This window comes from Coccinella septempunctata, chromosome 7 (assembly GCF_907165205.1).
Source record: "Coccinella septempunctata chromosome 7, icCocSept1.1, whole genome shotgun sequence".
Taxonomy (NCBI): domain Eukaryota; kingdom Metazoa; phylum Arthropoda; class Insecta; order Coleoptera; family Coccinellidae; genus Coccinella; species Coccinella septempunctata.
In genome coordinates this window covers 5,055,517-5,072,603 of record NC_058195.1, presented here as the reverse complement: position 1 = coordinate 5,072,603, position 17,087 = coordinate 5,055,517, and the positions used below count along the sequence as shown (strand labels likewise).

General features: G+C 36.1%; 1 protein-coding gene across 1 annotated transcript in view; it reads left to right on the top strand.

Annotated features, from left to right (window-relative positions):
- Positions 1–306: 306 nt before the first annotated feature.
- The window catches only part of LOC123316789 (calpain-9-like), a 78,220-nt gene continuing 61,439 nt past the window's right edge, over positions 307–17,087 (top strand). The window contains exons 1-2 of the mRNA XM_044903015.1: positions 307–457; positions 2,355–2,693. Of these exons, the coding sequence (XP_044758950.1) occupies positions 2,441–2,693 (253 nt within the window). The 5' untranslated portion in view covers positions 307–457; positions 2,355–2,440. The remainder of the gene's footprint in view (positions 458–2,354; positions 2,694–17,087) is intronic.

The following is a 17,087-nucleotide window of genomic DNA, read 5'->3' as shown; positions in this document are numbered from 1 at the left end:
TTTCAGCAAATTTCTCACCATTTCTGCAGGGAATTTTAAAGGGAGTGCTGAGGCATATGTTTTAAAAGAATGGCACACGTATTAGCACAAACCTACACCTCTTCGCATTTCTCTCCCATCCAAGAACGGAATTTCGACAATATTCTGCTCGTACCTAATCATGCCAATGCTCAACGATGTAACACCGCATCACATCTCTACGTTTTTCTTCGGATCTTCCTATCACTTCCTACCGCAGTTTCCAAACGCCCAACTCGAGACCACCGGCTTTTTTCTAGCGCGCCTAGCTCAAACTCCGGAGTCCGGACTTCAATTTTCAAGCACCAGTCGAACACCGGTCTTTCTTCGAGCTTGAGCTGTCGCTTGTTCGTTCACGCGAGCGTCAACACGTGCGTTCGAAGATTGTTTACTTTTGTATTTCGTCGCCAATTTTGGGATTAGCTGGATTAAAATTGTGGTAGGTAATTTTTTTTTGAAATCTGTGTCTCAAGAAGGCTGAGATTCAAGTGATCGTAACAAAAATTCTTCATTTTTGTAAGAATGGCCTTACAACGACTTAAATTTGAAAAATTATGAGAATCTGAATCTAATCAAATTGAAACAAACTGGAAAAATTATTTTGTAGAAGGCATTGAATTCTATCGAATTTTTGAAAAAAAAACAGGTGAAATTTTAGGAGAGAAACGTTATATGAAGAAAAACAAATATTTTCCACATGATATTGAAAAATAAATACTTACTCAATCAAAACTCGACTTGAGAAAAACAACGAATGTCTGTGAAACATCCTTGAAGAATCCATTAATAGGTAATTCGTATTTTTTTTCTCCTATGAATGAATTTGAGAGAAATAGGTTCACCTGAAAAAAATAGATCGAAAGCTATTCCATCACTATTCTGTACATTCGATCAATATTCTCAATAGATTATCACTAGAAACTTCCTTGGAAGAACATAATTCTCATTGTTACAAATTATGATCCCATACAATTTTTCTTCATAAATTTTTTCCTGTGGATACTACCTGATACTCTTTGATCACGAATACACTGAGAGTGTTCATAAAAAATTATAATGTCGTAATTTATAAATATATCCAGGGTAATATAAGAAGATTTTAAAAATCTACTCATGATTTTTTCTCTATGAAATTCTCAGATTCATTTCAGTCTTGTTCACCGAAAAAAATTGAATGAAGAATACAGCTACTCGAAAATCTCATTTCTTGGTTCCTGTCATCTTGAATTTCACAGTCGAGTTACTTTTCAACATTCGCTCGATCATTGTTTTTCCCAACAAATATCTTCAATCGACACGAAAGATTGATTGTGCTAATTTGAATATAAAAAATACGTGATTATTTGATGAGCCAAGGTTTCTACACCTTATACGATAATTTGCATGCTCGGTTTAAATACGTTATTGCTATTTCCATGGCTGAAGTTTGTATACATGACCTGTGCCTGTGAGATTTTCGAATTTAATTGACATTTTTCTGACCTTTGAATAAGAATATTCTGCAATGGTTTGAAAATTATCGCCTTGTTACTACAGTGTTTTTGTCTTTATGTGTTCAGATTGAGTGAAAATTTTCTTATTTAGGTTATTTTCCTCTTTGTAGAAAAATGATTTTTATTTTGAATCACGTAACTTTTCATGCATAGGGAGGTTTTTCAGAAAAATCGTTAATAAACAAAATTCCATTACAAAAGCGCTATCCTTTCAGCTTCAATGCTTGGTTGGTTCGAAAAAAAATACCCATTTATCTTATAAATAACGGTTGTTATGCTGTGCATTAATGGTCAACAAGTGTTGATACCTTGATCACTGGAGAAATTGATTGCTCGATCTTGAACACTTTTTTTCCTTTGAGTCAGTGTGCATCCAAATGACGGAAATTTGGACTTTGTATTTTATGAAAATTAGTTGTTTTCTCTTATAATTCAGCCATTTATCATCGCAGGAAGATAGGTTTATGATGAGGTAATCACAATTCACCTTGAGTTCATTCATATAATGCTCAAATTATATTAGCTTCTGCAGCTATTGACTGAAAGTGACCATTGAATTGGAAAATAATTCAAAATATAGGATGGACAATTTTGGAATATTTCCTGACTAGAAATTTCAGATGCAACATAATTGTTGCTTCGAAGAACTACTATTGGAATGTTCAATCATGAAACATTGACAGCATCATTCCATACAAATCAAGATAAAGATATTTTGTTAGAATAACTGGACACGAATTGTTTCCTTGCGTTTCCAACACCAAATTCATTCAGACAATCATCAATTCTTCCTCTATTCGCTTCCATCTATTGTAATCAAAACTTTATTTCTCATTTTTTCAGGTTAGACAAGCAGTAGTGAGTTTAGTTCGTGTAAGTGTGAAAATTATGTGATTTCCTGATGTACTTCTAAGTGATTCTGATTAAACATGCCTCAACAAACGATTTTGCGTCACAACCACCTTCCGAACGGTCATATTTCAAATGGACACCTAGCCAACGGCCATATTCCAAATGGACACGCTGGTCATAACGGTCACGCAGGACATAATGGACATGCCGGTCATAATTCACATGCCGGTCATAACGGACACGCGTTCGGTCATACAAACGGTCATATCCCACAAAATGGACACCCGCACTTCATACAGAATGGTCATGGTAAAAGCAACGGACATATTGGTAAGTCCCATGTTTTTTATTTTGATAGATACAGATTTTTGCTTTAAAACACAAAGCTATCAAAAATTTCAAGTGAAAATCTATTTAAACGGTTATAATTCGGAAGTTTTCTTTCATATGAATTGATTTTGACAGTCTCTGCTATTAGATGCAGCTTCCTGAAGATGGCACCTGTTTTGTAGAATGTAAATAGAAGGTAGATACACCAAAACGCTTTTTTTTTTATTGAAGCAGTTAACTTATGTCATCTGCAGTCTCAATTCGTTTTCTCTTTTCAACTTGAACTTGTATTTTAAATGCTTTTTTCTACAGTTGATCCTTCATCTTATTCTTAGTCGTTATATCTAAGATCATCGGTCTGATAACGAATTTTCCTTATCTCCACGCATGATGTGCTGCATTTTTGGAGGTAGAATGTAATTCCAATGCCTATTTTTGCATTGTCTTAAGCTGAGACTCCAATCTGTCAAATCTCATGAAAATTTGAGGCAATCATTCATCTGCATCTTCAACACCCTCCAGAGAAATCAATCCCTTGACAAAAAGTGATGAAATGTTCCTGCCATTCCACTGTGCCTTCTGAGGATTATCCCGTACATATCGCTCCAATAAATCATTGATGTGATTGACCAGAGCTGGCTAACAACATAATAAATATTCCTGTGTTGTAGCTACTAACTGCATTTCTTCGCGAATAGTAGCGAAATAGTTGAACCGCTCAAGATGATTCAACAGCCTCCAGATCGAGATTACCCGATGTCCAAGATGGACAGTATTTTTGCCTCAGGCGCCTGCTCCTACAAGCGGAGGATGGTGACACTCTTGTCTACTAAGGTACAGTTTCGGCTAATTCGCGTTATTTTAACGTAACAGTACACTCTCCTAGTTCTTATGGTGTTTTCATTCATTTGCATGAAAATAACTGCGACGGTTCAATTTAGTCGGTCACACTGATGGCAACGGAAGAACTTCCAAGAATGTGTTGGGAGGATGCACTTGCGCGTATTCAGAAATACATCTTCTGTACCTGGCGTGGAAGCAAGAATTGAAAAATACCGGAGTATTTACTATAGAGCTCACCTTCAATTAGTGAATTTAATAAAAATTCAGAAAACTCTGCGAAAATATTGAACGGTATCATATTGCTGTATGAATGTGGAAATGAAATAGAATTGTTTCTGCAAGGGGGTAATTGTCTCAATTTACAGGACTGTCCCAAGTCACCCAAATCAACCGGTATTTCGAAAAATTCCTCAGGAGAACTGCAAGATCCAAGAGGTATTTGGATCTGAGTAAGAATAAGTTAGGATTCCTCACAGGATATTGTCCCCTTAGAAAGCATATGATGATGAAGGGCTTATCAGAAACTGACAGCTGCGACAATGACATCTCACAGACCCTTAGATCCATCATTTGCTAGGCTGTTTCCACTTAGGTGGAGACTTTTTTGTGTGTAGAAAGTACTAGCCCAATACATTAAAATATGTATTTGCTTCATTTCTTCTATTTTCTCTGTGTTGGCCAGCTCGTTCTTCAGAGTTGAGGTATCAGAATACGCACCGACGCCTCTGGACTTGCAGAGGATGCACCTGTGACTAGGCAGAAGAAGTCCGAACGGTATCTTTCAATTTCCATTTTAATTTTTGCTAGTTTCGCGTGCGTGACAGGATCGCCACAAAGAAATAGCGTTATGAGGAGAATGGCGGATATTTGTGTGACTGACAAGTGTTAGCCCGTTATTCCCAGACCGATGCCGAGCAAGTGTGCGTTTACGTGGATTGTTTGAACTCATCCAAGCGATATTTATCATCGGTCAAATGATTGACATGCCGTGACGGTTAAATACACTTTCGGTTCACGGTCAGCCGTTTATGATTCTTGATCTAGTCCAGTATTTGAAGCCTCTAGTTAGGGTTTCATGTTTCACAAGACGAATTGGAACCAGATAAATCGATCTTTATTAATCACGAGTTTTTCAAGGTGCAGCTCGCTTTTTGTAAATATTTTGGAGCTTGCTTATGGATCATCAACACAGATAGATATGCCATAGTTGTTGTTCGAAATAAGACCCAACACAGACCCCACTGAAGGCAAATCTTCACAAATTGGCCTCTTGAAGCCACTTTGGGGGAAAATATGAGAACCTACTGCTCTGTCCACAATTGTTTGACCTTAAAATTCTTGTGTGAGTTGAAGTATTACTTTCATAAGTAGCAAACGCAATTCTTGGATCAAACTTAGCCCTACTACACCTCTTAGAAGTCTTAGATACGATCGAATGCGTCATGAAAGCATCACAACGAAGTTAAATATCGGTAAAACAGTTATCAGCATTAACAAGCATGCAGACAGCTCATCTTGAAACATCCAGGATACCTCCTTTCAAAGACATATGTCAGTTTTTGCTTGCCAACGGTTATCCTGGAAGATAAGAGAGGATCTCTTCAGCCTCGCAGAAGTGTTGAAATTACCTATCTATTGAATCATTAAGAAACATTAAAAGCGGGGAGATTTATAGATAGCAAGTAATCATCCGATTTTTATTTTCGATATCGTGGTTCGCGATTCAGTCTTATCTGACTAATGAATAATTTGAACTTAACTGGACATTGGTAGTTCTTCCGGTATATTAGTGTATTAACATAAAAATATTACTGCTGATTGCAATCTGGCTCGACAGATTATTTATTGGTGGGAAGCCGACCAGAAAACAGGTGGTGATGCGTCTATGCATTTAGAATGAAGAGATTTCTGTACCCATCACAGTGTGAAGAAGCATGGCCAATATCGAATGAATGAATTTTTTTGGAAAAAAAATTGGCTCCTATATATGAAAATCAGTGTTGCCTACTATACTTCTCCAGGTATGGAGTGCATAGAAGTTAATTTGAAGATTGTAGAAAACCAAACATTTCATGATTCAATTGAGAATTGCACTCCAGAGAGCTCTTCAAAGTCAACTCGAAATGAAAAGTGGAAAATCAAAAAAAATTATTTTCTCCTAAACAGTGTCAGATATTGGAAAGTTTGGTATGAAAATATAGGTTTTCGAACACGCTTAATCTATTGCAAGCAATTTCGAAAGCCTATCTCTATCGGTTCAGATTTTCGTCGTCGAAATGGTATTTTTCAAAAAAATGCAAATTTCAATCTGCGATATCTTCTCTTATATTCGTCTGATCCAAATGTGATTTGCAGTTATATAATCAGCGTTGCCTAGGCTTCCACCCTAGTATAAAAACTCGATTTCGAAAATGTCGATTTTTTGGGTCAAAAATGAGCAAGGGGTTAGACCCCCCTAAATTGACCTATTTGCTACTCTGTCTGAAAATCAGGATATTCTATTACTGTCCTAGGATATGTAGTGCGTACAATTTGTTTTGAGGATTGTAGAAAACCAAACAGTTCATGATTCAATTAAGAATTGCACTGCAGAGAGCTCTTCGAAGTCAACTCGAAAATGAAAAGTGGAAAAACAAAAAAAATTATTTTCTCCTGAACAGTGTCAGATATTGGAAAGTTTGGTATGAAAATATAGGTTTTCGAACACGCTTAATCGATTGCAAGCAATTTCGAAAGCCTTTCTCAATCCGTTTAGATTTTCGTCGTCGAAATGGCATTTTTCAAAAAATTGCAAATTTCAATTTGCGATATCTCCTGTTATATTCGTCTGATCCAATTGGGATTTACAGTTATATAATCAGCGTTGCCTTGGCTTCCACCCTAGCACAAAAACTCGATTTCGAAAATCTCGATTTTTTGGGTCAAAAATGAGCAAGGGGTAAGACCCCCCTAAATTGACCTATTTGCTACTCTGTCTGAAAATCAGGATATTCTATTATTGTCCAAGGATATGGAGTGCGTACAATTCGTTTTGGGGATTGTAGAAAACCAAACAGTTCATGATTCAATTAAGAATTGCACTCCAGAGAGCTCTTCAAAGTCAACTCGAAAATGAAAAGTGGAAAATCAAAAAAAATTATTTTCTCCTAAACAGTGTCAGATATTGGAAAGTTTGGTATGAAAATATAGGTTTTCGAACACGCTTAATCGATTGCAAGCAATTTCGAAAGCCTATCTCAATCCGTTTAGATTTTCGTCGTCGAAATGGCATTTTTCAAAAAATTGCAAATTTCAATTTGCGATATCTCCTGTTATATTCGTCTGATCCAATTGGGATTTACAGTTATATAATCAGCGTTGCCTTGGCTTCCACCCTAGCACAAAAACTCGATTTCGAAAATCTCGATTTTTTGGGTCAAAAATGAGCAAGGGGTAAGACCCCCCTAAATTGACCTATTTGCTACTCTGTCTGAAAATCAGGATATTCTATTATTGTCCAAGGATATGGAGTGCGTACAATTCGTTTTGGGGATTGTAGAAAACCAAACAGTTCATGATTTAATTAAGAATTGCACTCCATAGAGCTCTTCAAAGTCAACTCGAAAATGAAAAGTGGAAAATCAAAAAAAATTATTTTCTCCTAAACAGTGTCAGATATTGGAAAGTTTGGTATGAAAATATAGGTTTTCGAACACGCTCAATCGATTGCAAGCAATTTCGAAAGCCTATCTCAATCCGTTTAGATTTTCGTCGTCGAAATGGCATTTTTCAAAAAATTGCAAATTTCAATTTGCGATATCTCCTGTTATATTCGTCTGATCCAATTGGGATTTACAGTTATATAATCAGCGTTGCCTTGGCTTCCACCCTAGCACAAAAACTCGATTTCGAAAGTCTCGATTTTTTGGGTCAAAAATGAGCAAGGGGTAAGACCCCCCTAAATTGACCTATTTGCTACTCTGTCTGAAAATCAGGATATTCTCTTATTGTCCAAGGATATGGAGTGCGTACAATTCGTTTTGGGGATTGTTGAAAACCAAACAGTTCATGATTCAATTAAGAATTGTGCACTCCAGAGAGCTCTTCAAAGTCAACTCGAAAATGAAAAGTGGAAAATCAAAAAAAATTATTTTCTCCTAAACAGTGTCAGATATTGGAAAGTTTGGTATGAAAATATAGGTTTTCGAACACGCTCAATCGATTGCAAGCAATTTCGAAAGCCTATCTCAATCCGTTTAGATTTTCGTCGTCGAAATGGCATTTTTCAAAAAATTGCAAATTTCAATTTGCGATATCTCCTGTTATATTCGTCTGATCCAATTGGGATTTACAGTTATGTAATCAGCGTTGCCTTGGCTTCCACCCTAGCACAAAAACTCGATTTCGAAAATCTCGATTTTTTGGGTCAAAAATGAGCAAGGGGTAAGACCCCCCTAAATTGACCTATTTGCTACTCTGTCTGAAAATCAGGATATTCTATTATTGTCCAAGGATATGGAGTGCGTACAATTCGTTTTGGGGATTGTAGAAAACCAAACAGTTCATGATTCAATTAAGAATTGCACTCCAGAGAGCTCTTCAAAGTCAACTCGAAAATGAAAAGTGGAAAATCAAAAAAAATTATTTTCTCCTAAACAGTGTCAGATATTGGAAAGTTTGGTATGAAAATATAGGTTTTCGAACACGCTCAATCGATTGCAAGCAATTTTGAAAGCCTATCTCAATCCGTTTAGATTTTCGTCGTCGAAATGGCATTTTTCAAAAAATTGCAAATTTCAATTTGCGATATCTCCTGTTATATTCGTCTGATCCAATTGGGATTTACAGTTATATAATCAGCGTTGCCTCGGCTTCCACCCTAGCACAAAAACTCGATTTCGAAAATCTCGATTTTTTGGGTCAAAAATGAGCAAGGGGTAAGACCCCCCTAAATTGACCTATTTGCTACTCTGTCTGAAAATCAGGATATTCTATTATTGTCCAAGGATATGGAGTGCGTACAATTCGTTTTGGGGATTGTAGAAAACCAAACAGTTCATGATTCAATTAAGAATTGCACTCCAGAGAGCTCTTCAAAGTCAACTCGAAAATGAAAAGTGGAAAATCAAAAAAAATTATTTTCTCCTAAACAGTGTCAGATATTGGAAAGTTTGGTATGAAAATATAGGTTTTCGAACACGCTCAATCGATTGCAAGCAATTTCGAAAGCCTATCTCAATCCGTTTAGATTTTCGTCGTCGAAATGGCATTTTTCAAAAAGTTGCAAATTTCAATTTTCGATATCTCCTGTTATATTCGTCTGATCCAATTGGGATTTACAGTTATATAATCAGCGTTGCCTTGGCTTCCACCCTAGCACAAAAACTCGATTTCGAAAATCTCGATTTTTTGGGTCAAAAATGAGCAAGGGGTAAGACCCCCCTAAATTGACCTATTTGCTACTCTGTCTGAAAATCAGGATATTCTATTATTGTCCAAGGATATGGAGTGCGTACAATTCGTTTTGGGGATTGTAGAAAACCAAACAGTTCATGATTCAATTAAGAATTGCACTCCAGAGAGCTCTTCAAAGTCAACTCGTAAATGAAAAGTGGAAAATCAAAAAAAATTATTTTCTCCTAAACAGTGTCAGATATTGGAAAGTTTGGTATGAAAATATAGGTTTTCGAACACGCTCAATCGATTGCAAGCAATTTTGAAAGCCTATCTCAATCCGTTTAGATTTTCGTCGTCGAAATGGCATTTTTCAAAAAATTGCAAATTTCAATTTGCGATATCTCCTGTTATATTCGTCTGATCCAATTGGGATTCACAGTTATATAATCAGCGTTGCCTAGGCTTCCACCTTAGCACAAAAACTCGATTTCGAAAATCTCGATTTTTTGGGTCAAAAATGAGCAAGGGGTAAGACCCCCCTAAATTGACCTATTTGCTACTCTGTCTGAAAATCAGGATATTCTATTATTGTCCTAGGATATGAAGTGCGTACAATTCGTTTTGGGGATTGTAGAAAACCAAACAGTTTATGATTCAATTAAGAATTGCACTCCAGAGAGCTCTTCAAAGTCAACTCGAAAATGAAAAGTGGAAAATCAAAAAAAATTATTTTCTCCTAAACAGTGTCAGATATTGGAAAGTTTGGTATGAAAATATAGGTTTTCGAACACGCTTAATCTATTGCAAGCAATTTCGAAAGCCTATCTCTATCGGTTCAGATTTTCGTCGTCGAAATGGTATTTTTCAAAAAAATGCAAATTTCAATCTGCGATATCTTCTCTTATATTCGTCTGATCCAAATGTGATTTGCAGTTATATAATCAGCGTTGCCTAGGCTTCCACCCTAGTATAAAAACTCGATTTCGAAAATGTCGATTTTTTGGGTCAAAAATGAGCAAGGGGTTAGACCCCCCTAAATTGACCTATTTGCTACTCTGTCTGAAAATCAGGATATTCTATTACTGTCCTAGGATATGTAGTGCGTACAATTTGTTTTGAGGATTGTAGAAAACCAAACAGTTCATGATTCAATTAAGAATTGCACTGCAGAGAGCTCTTCGAAGTCAACTCGAAAATGAAAAGTGGAAAAACAAAAAAAATTATTTTCTCCTGAACAGTGTCAGATATTGGAAAGTTTGGTATGAAAATATAGGTTTTCGAACACGCTTAATCGATTGCAAGCAATTTCGAAAGCCTTTCTCAATCCGTTTAGATTTTCGTCGTCGAAATGGCATTTTTCAAAAAATTGCAAATTTCAATTTGCGATATCTCCTGTTATATTCGTCTGATCCAATTGGGATTTACAGTTATATAATCAGCGTTGCCTTGGCTTCCACCCTAGCACAAAAACTCGATTTCGAAAATCTCGATTTTTTGGGTCAAAAATGAGCAAGGGGTAAGACCCCCCTAAATTGACCTATTTGCTACTCTGTCTGAAAATCAGGATATTCTATTATTGTCCAAGGATATGGAGTGCGTACAATTCGTTTTGGGGATTGTAGAAAACCAAACAGTTCATGATTCAATTAAGAATTGCACTCCAGAGAGCTCTTCAAAGTCAACTCGAAAATGAAAAGTGGAAAATCAAAAAAAATTATTTTCTCCTAAACAGTGTCAGATATTGGAAAGTTTGGTATGAAAATATAGGTTTTCGAACACGCTTAATCGATTGCAAGCAATTTCGAAAGCCTATCTCAATCCGTTTAGATTTTCGTCGTCGAAATGGCATTTTTCAAAAAATTGCAAATTTCAATTTGCGATATCTCCTGTTATATTCGTCTGATCCAATTGGGATTTACAGTTATATAATCAGCGTTGCCTTGGCTTCCACCCTAGCACAAAAACTCGATTTCGAAAATCTCGATTTTTTGGGTCAAAAATGAGCAAGGGGTAAGACCCCCCTAAATTGACCTATTTGCTACTCTGTCTGAAAATCAGGATATTCTATTATTGTCCAAGGATATGGAGTGCGTACAATTCGTTTTGGGGATTGTAGAAAACCAAACAGTTCATGATTTAATTAAGAATTGCACTCCATAGAGCTCTTCAAAGTCAACTCGAAAATGAAAAGTGGAAAATCAAAAAAAATTATTTTCTCCTAAACAGTGTCAGATATTGGAAAGTTTGGTATGAAAATATAGGTTTTCGAACACGCTCAATCGATTGCAAGCAATTTCGAAAGCCTATCTCAATCCGTTTAGATTTTCGTCGTCGAAATGGCATTTTTCAAAAAATTGCAAATTTCAATTTGCGATATCTCCTGTTATATTCGTCTGATCCAATTGGGATTTACAGTTATATAATCAGCGTTGCCTTGGCTTCCACCCTAGCACAAAAACTCGATTTCGAAAGTCTCGATTTTTTGGGTCAAAAATGAGCAAGGGGTAAGACCCCCCTAAATTGACCTATTTGCTACTCTGTCTGAAAATCAGGATATTCTCTTATTGTCCAAGGATATGGAGTGCGTACAATTCGTTTTGGGGATTGTTGAAAACCAAACAGTTCATGATTCAATTAAGAATTGTGCACTCCAGAGAGCTCTTCAAAGTCAACTCGAAAATGAAAAGTGGAAAATCAAAAAAAATTATTTTCTCCTAAACAGTGTCAGATATTGGAAAGTTTGGTATGAAAATATAGGTTTTCGAACACGCTCAATCGATTGCAAGCAATTTCGAAAGCCTATCTCAATCCGTTTAGATTTTCGTCGTCGAAATGGCATTTTTCAAAAAATTGCAAATTTCAATTTGCGATATCTCCTGTTATATTCGTCTGATCCAATTGGGATTTACAGTTATGTAATCAGCGTTGCCTTGGCTTCCACCCTAGCACAAAAACTCGATTTCGAAAATCTCGATTTTTTGGGTCAAAAATGAGCAAGGGGTAAGACCCCCCTAAATTGACCTATTTGCTACTCTGTCTGAAAATCAGGATATTCTATTATTGTCCAAGGATATGGAGTGCGTACAATTCGTTTTGGGGATTGTAGAAAACCAAACAGTTCATGATTCAATTAAGAATTGCACTCCAGAGAGCTCTTCAAAGTCAACTCGAAAATGAAAAGTGGAAAATCAAAAAAAATTATTTTCTCCTAAACAGTGTCAGATATTGGAAAGTTTGGTATGAAAATATAGGTTTTCGAACACGCTCAATCGATTGCAAGCAATTTTGAAAGCCTATCTCAATCCGTTTAGATTTTCGTCGTCGAAATGGCATTTTTCAAAAAATTGCAAATTTCAATTTGCGATATCTCCTGTTATATTCGTCTGATCCAATTGGGATTTACAGTTATATAATCAGCGTTGCCTCGGCTTCCACCCTAGCACAAAAACTCGATTTCGAAAATCTCGATTTTTTGGGTCAAAAATGAGCAAGGGGTAAGACCCCCCTAAATTGACCTATTTGCTACTCTGTCTGAAAATCAGGATATTCTATTATTGTCCAAGGATATGGAGTGCGTACAATTCGTTTTGGGGATTGTAGAAAACCAAACAGTTCATGATTCAATTAAGAATTGCACTCCAGAGAGCTCTTCAAAGTCAACTCGAAAATGAAAAGTGGAAAATCAAAAAAAATTATTTTCTCCTAAACAGTGTCAGATATTGGAAAGTTTGGTATGAAAATATAGGTTTTCGAACACGCTCAATCGATTGCAAGCAATTTCGAAAGCCTATCTCAATCCGTTTAGATTTTCGTCGTCGAAATGGCATTTTTCAAAAAATTGCAAATTTCAATTTTCGATATCTCCTGTTATATTCGTCTGATCCAATTGGGATTTACAGTTATATAATCAGCGTTGCCTTGGCTTCCACCCTAGCACAAAAACTCGATTTCGAAAATCTCGATTTTTTGGGTCAAAAATGAGCAAGGGGTAAGACCCCCCTAAATTGACCTATTTGCTACTCTGTCTGAAAATCAGGATATTCTATTATTGTCCAAGGATATGGAGTGCGTACAATTCGTTTTGGGGATTGTAGAAAACCAAACAGTTCATGATTCAATTAAGAATTGCACTCCAGAGAGCTCTTCAAAGTCAACTCGTAAATGAAAAGTGGAAAATCAAAAAAAATTATTTTCTCCTAAACAGTGTCAGATATTGGAAAGTTTGGTATGAAAATATAGGTTTTCGAACACGCTCAATCGATTGCAAGCAATTTTGAAAGCCTATCTCAATCCGTTTAGATTTTCGTCGTCGAAATGGCATTTTTCAAAAAATTGCAAATTTCAATTTGCGATATCTCCTGTTATATTCGTCTGATCCAATTGGGATTCACAGTTATATAATCAGCGTTGCCTAGGCTTCCACCTTAGCACAAAAACTCGATTTCGAAAATCTCGATTTTTTGGGTCAAAAATGAGCAAGGGGTAAGACCCCCCTAAATTGACCTATTTGCTACTCTGTCTGAAAATCAGGATATTCTATTATTGTCCTAGGATATGAAGTGCGTACAATTCGTTTTGGGGATTGTAGAAAACCAAACAGTTTATGATTCAATTAAGAATTGCACTCCAGAGAGCTCTTCAAAGTCAACTCGAAAATGAAAAGTGGAAAATCAAAAAAAATTATTTTCTCCTAAACAGTGTCAGATATTGGAAAGTTTGGTATGAAAATATAGGTTTTCGAACACGCTTAATCGATTGCAAGCAATTTCGAAAGCCTATCTCAATCCGTTTAGATTTTCGTCGTCGAAATGGCATTTTTCAAAAAATTGCAAATTTCAATTTGCGATATCTCCTGTTATATTCGTCTGATCCAATTGGGATTTACAGTTATATAATCAGCGTTGCCTTGGCTTCCACCCTAGCACAAAAACTCGATTTCGAAAATCTCGATTTTTTGGGTCAAAAATGAGCAAGGGGTAAGACCCCCCTAAATTGACCTATTTGCTACTCTGTCTGAAAATCAGGATATTCTATTATTGTCCAAGGATATGGAGTGCGTACAATTCGTTTTGGGGATTGTAGAAAACCAAACAGTTCATGATTTAATTAAGAATTGCACTCCAGAGAGCTCTTCAAAGTCAACTCGAAAATGAAAAGTGGAAAATCAAAAAAAATTATTTTCTCCTAAACAGTGTCAGATATTGGAATGTTTGGTATGAAAATATAGGTTTTCGAACACGCTCAATCGATTGCAAGCAATTTCGAAAGCCTATCTCAATCCGTTTAGATTTTCGTCGTCGAAATGGCATTTTTCAAAAAATTGCAAATTTCAATTTGCGATATCTCCTGTTATATTCGTCTGATCCAATTGGGATTTACAGTTATATAATCAGCGTTGCCTTGGCTTCCACCCTAGCACAAAAACTCGATTTCGAAAGTCTCGATTTTTTGGGTCAAAAATGAGCAAGGGGTAAGACCCCCCTAAATTGACCTATTTGCTACTCTGTCTGAAAATCAGGATATTCTCTTATTGTCCAAGGATATGGAGTGCGTACAATTCGTTTTGGGGATTGTAGAAAACCAAACAGTTCATGATTCAATTAAGAATTGCACTCCAGAGAGCTCTTCAAAGTCAACTCGAAAATGAAAAGTGGAAAATCAAAAAAAATTATTTTCTCCTAAACAGTGTCAGATATTGGAAAGTTTGGTATGAAAATATAGGTTTTCGAACACGCTCAATCGATTGCAAGCAATTTCGAAAGCCTATCTCAATCCGTTTAGATTTTCGTCGTCGAAATGGCATTTTTCAAAAAATTGCAAATTTCAATTTGCGATATCTCCTGTTATATTCGTCTGATCCAATTGGGATTTACAGTTATGTAATCAGCGTTGCCTTGGCTTCCACCCTAGCACAAAAACTCGATTTCGAAAATCTCGATTTTTTGGGTCAAAAATGAGCAAGGGGTAAGACCCCCCTAAATTGACCTATTTGCTACTCTGTCTGAAAATCAGGATATTCTATTATTGTCCAAGGATATGGAGTGCGTACAATTCGTTTTGGGGATTGTAGAAAACCAAACAGTTCATGATTCAATTAAGAATTGCACTCCAGAGAGCTCTTCAAAGTCAACTCGAAAATGAAAAGTGGAAAATCAAAAAAAATTATTTTCTCCTAAACAGTGTCAGATATTGGAAAGTTTGGTATGAAAATATAGGTTTTCGAACACGCTCAATCGATTGCAAGCAATTTTGAAAGCCTATCTCAATCCGTTTAGATTTTCGTCGTCGAAATGGCATTTTTCAAAAAATTGCAAATTTCAATTTGCGATATCTCCTGTTATATTCGTCTGATCCAATTGGGATTTACAGTTATATAATCAGCGTTGCCTTGGCTTCCACCCTAGCACAAAAACTCGATTTCGAAAATCTCGATTTTTTGGGTCAAAAATGAGCAAGGGGTAAGACCCCCCTAAATTGACCTATTTGCTACTCTGTCTGAAAATCAGGATATTCTCTTATTGTCCAAGGATATGGAGTGCGTACAATTCGTTTTGGGGATTGTAGAAAACCAAGCAGTTCATGATTCAATTAAGAATTGCACTCCAGAGAGCTCTTCAAAGTCAACTCGAAAATGAAAAGTGGAAAATCAAAAAAAATTATTTTCTCCTAAACAGTGTCAGATATTGGAAAGTTTGGTATGAAAATATAGGTTTTCGAACACGCTCAATCGATTGCAAGCAATTTCGAAAGCCTATCTCAATCCGTTTAGATTTTCGTCGTCGAAATGGCATTTTTCAAAAAATTGCAAATTTCAATTTGCGATATCTCCTGTTATATTCGTCTGATCCAATTGGGATTTACAGTTATGTAATCAGCGTTGCCTTGGCTTCCACCCTAGCACAAAAACTCGATTTCGAAAATCTCGATTTTTTGGGTCAAAAATGAGCAAGGGGTAAGACCCCCCCTAAATTGACCTATTTGCTACTCTGTCTGAAAATCAGGATATTCTATTATTGTCCAAGGATATGGAGTGCGTACAATTCGTTTTGGGGATTGTAGAAAACCAAACAGTTCATGATTCAATTAAGAATTGCACTCCAGAGAGCTCTTCAAAGTCAACTCGAAAATGAAAAGTGGAAAATCAAAAAAAATTATTTTCTCCTAAACAGTGTCAGATATTGGAAAGTTTGGTATGAAAATATAGGTTTTCGAACACGCTCAATCGATTGCAAGCAATTTTGAAAGCCTATCTCAATCCGTTTAGATTTTCGTCGTCGAAATGGCATTTTTCAAAAAATTGCAAATTTCAATTTGCGATATCTCCTGTTATATTCGTCTGATCCAATTGGGATTTACAGTTATATAATCAGCGTTGCCTTGGCTTCCACCCTAGCACAAAAACTCGATTTCGAAAATCTCGATTTTTTGGGTCAAAAATGAGCAAGGGGTAAGACCCCCCTAAATTGACCTATTTGCTACTCTGTCTGAAAATCAGGATATTCTATTATTGTCCAAGGATATGGAGTGCGTACAATTCGTTTTGGGGATTGTAGAAAACCAAACAGTTCATGATTCAATTAAGAATTGCACTCCAGAGAGCTCTTCAAAGTCAACTCGAAAATGAAAAGTGGAAAATCAAAAAAAATTATTTTCTCCTAAACAGTGTCAGATATTGGAAAGTTTGGTATGAAAATATAGGTTTTCGAACACGCTCAATCGATTGCAAGCAATTTCGAAAGCCTATCTCAATCCGTTTAGATTTTCGTCGTCGAAATGGCATTTTTCAAAAAATTGCAAATTTCAATTTGCGATATCTCCTGTTATATTCGTCTGATCCAATTGGGATTTACAGTTATATAATCAGCGTTGCCTTGGCTTCCACCCTAGCACAAAAACTCGATTTCGAAAATCTCGATTTTTTGGGTCAAAAATGAGCAAGGGGTAAGACCCCCCTAAATTGACCTATTTGCTACTCTGTCTGAAAATCAGGATATTCTATTATTGTCCAAGGATATGGAGTGCGTACAATTCGTTTTGGGGATTGTAGAAAACCAAACAGTTCATGATTCAATTAAGAATTGCACTCCAGAGAGCTCTTCAAAGTCAACTCGAAAATGTAAAGTGGAAAATCAAAAACAATTATTTTCTCCTAAATAGTGTCAGATATTGAAAAGT